This window comes from Atta colombica, unplaced genomic scaffold, assembly GCF_001594045.1.
Source record: "Atta colombica isolate Treedump-2 unplaced genomic scaffold, Acol1.0 scaffold224, whole genome shotgun sequence".
NCBI classification, from domain to species: Eukaryota; Metazoa; Arthropoda; class Insecta; order Hymenoptera; family Formicidae; genus Atta; species Atta colombica.
The window spans coordinates 822,240-824,005 of NW_017259321.1; the positions used below are offsets into that span (position 1 = coordinate 822,240).

The 1,766-nt window shown below is 30.0% G+C and overlaps 1 protein-coding gene across 1 annotated transcript in view; it reads left to right on the top strand.

Annotated features, from left to right (window-relative positions):
* Window positions 1-1,766, top strand: part of LOC108688044 (cationic amino acid transporter 2) — a 94,230-nt gene that overhangs the window by 72,023 nt on the left and 20,441 nt on the right. Inside the window, exon 5 of the mRNA XM_018194125.1 lies at window positions 333-541. Within this exon, the coding sequence (XP_018049614.1) occupies window positions 333-541 (209 nt within the window). The remainder of the gene's footprint in view (window positions 1-332; window positions 542-1,766) is intronic.

Genomic DNA, 1,766 nt, shown 5'->3' on the forward strand with positions numbered 1-1,766 from the left:
AATTGGCAAAAAATTTAATTGATTGAAAAAATTAAATTTAATTGATTGAAAAAAAAAACATATTTAAAGGAAATATATTTTTAAGGACATAGCATTTTTATAAACTAAGCGTCTTATTTCATTTACCAGTTGTTTCTTTTTATTCTTTTCAGATTCTTTTATGTAGAACAATTCTGCATTTCTAATGAATCTTGTTATTTTTAATTATATTTGATTGTTTTAGGATTGTTTTAATCTTTAGATTTACATATTTCCAAACTGACATATTCATCACTTATATAAGATAAACAATAATCATGACTTGTTAAAGTTTCGAATCACATTTGCTCCAGGACGGCCGCCAGATTTTCTCGCGTTCGTCATCACGATACTTATGATGCTGCTAATGGCGGCAGGAGTAAAGAAGTCGCTGGTGTTCAACAATGTGCTGAATGCCATCAATCTCGCCGTTTGGGTCTTCGTTATGGCGGCGGGCATGTTTTATGTGGATTCCAACAATTGGTCCGAGCATAACGGTGCCCTCCCCTATGGCTGGAGCGGGGTAAGTACGATGTATATAATAAATGTACAGAAATCTAAATCCTGTTTCTACCAATATAAATAGATTTACTTTAACTTACTTTTTATTTATTTCTAGTTTTATTTATTTCTAAGAATTAAAAAAAAAATAATCAATTAAATTGAGATCAAAATTAATCTATGTTGGTAGAAATGGACATAAGAGAACTAGTTTTTACAATAGACAGAATTGTTCTAATAGAACAGTTTTGCGTAAGATTAAATAAAACTGAGAAATTTTACAAATAATAAAACAGTGACGTAAAATAAACGTTAAAAGATAATAAAAACGTATTGAACTCCGGGAAGATGTAAATTCGATAAGAGGTCAATTAAAACGTGAGAGTTATATGTTTTACAATTTCCGTTTCAAAATAATACAATATCTCGTTTATTCGATTTACAAATTCCATATAAATAATTCCAAACACAAAGGGTTGTTGCAACAATGGTGATTCGCAACGGCGCGGTATTAACGCCACCAGCCTTTGTCGCACGGTTCTCATCGCGGATAACGAAAAGAAAAAAGCAACGAGAGGTTGGAGACAGGATGAAAAAGCCCTCTCGGCTGAAGCCCTCTCAGCGTGTCTTTTTCCAGCTACTTTCATAGGTTTGACCCCCTCGCCCTGACGTTTGTGCTCCGTGCCAACGACAGATGGAATCGCATACTGCGGTATTTTGATATTTGTTTAAAGTATTAAGAGAGGACATTGGTTTCACAATGAAAAGAAAAAGAAATGTAGCTAACAAAGCTAACTTTTTAAAACATTTTTATCTGCAATGCAGTAAACGTCCGTTTGACGACAGAAAATTACTAATAAAAGTTACTAGTTAAATGTAGTTAGTATACACGATTCAATTGGACAAAATGACTAAAATTTTCTTTTAAAAATTAAGACAAGTATAAGAATTTAAAAATTTATTTTAAATTGTTATAAATCGTCTTATTAAATTGTTATAAACAACGAATTTTATTTAGAGTCATATACAGAGAAAAAGATTTGTTTGGACTCGAAAATTCTATTTACACTTGTTTTATTGAAACAAATTTAATTTAAATGGAACATATTTTATTTAATTGAAAAAAAATTTAATTTTAATGTTCAAATTTAAATAATTATATATTAATTTAAACATTCATTTGGTTGGACTATTTCAATGCATAAAAATTTGTTCAATTAGAAGAAACCTTTTCTCTGTGTGTATAT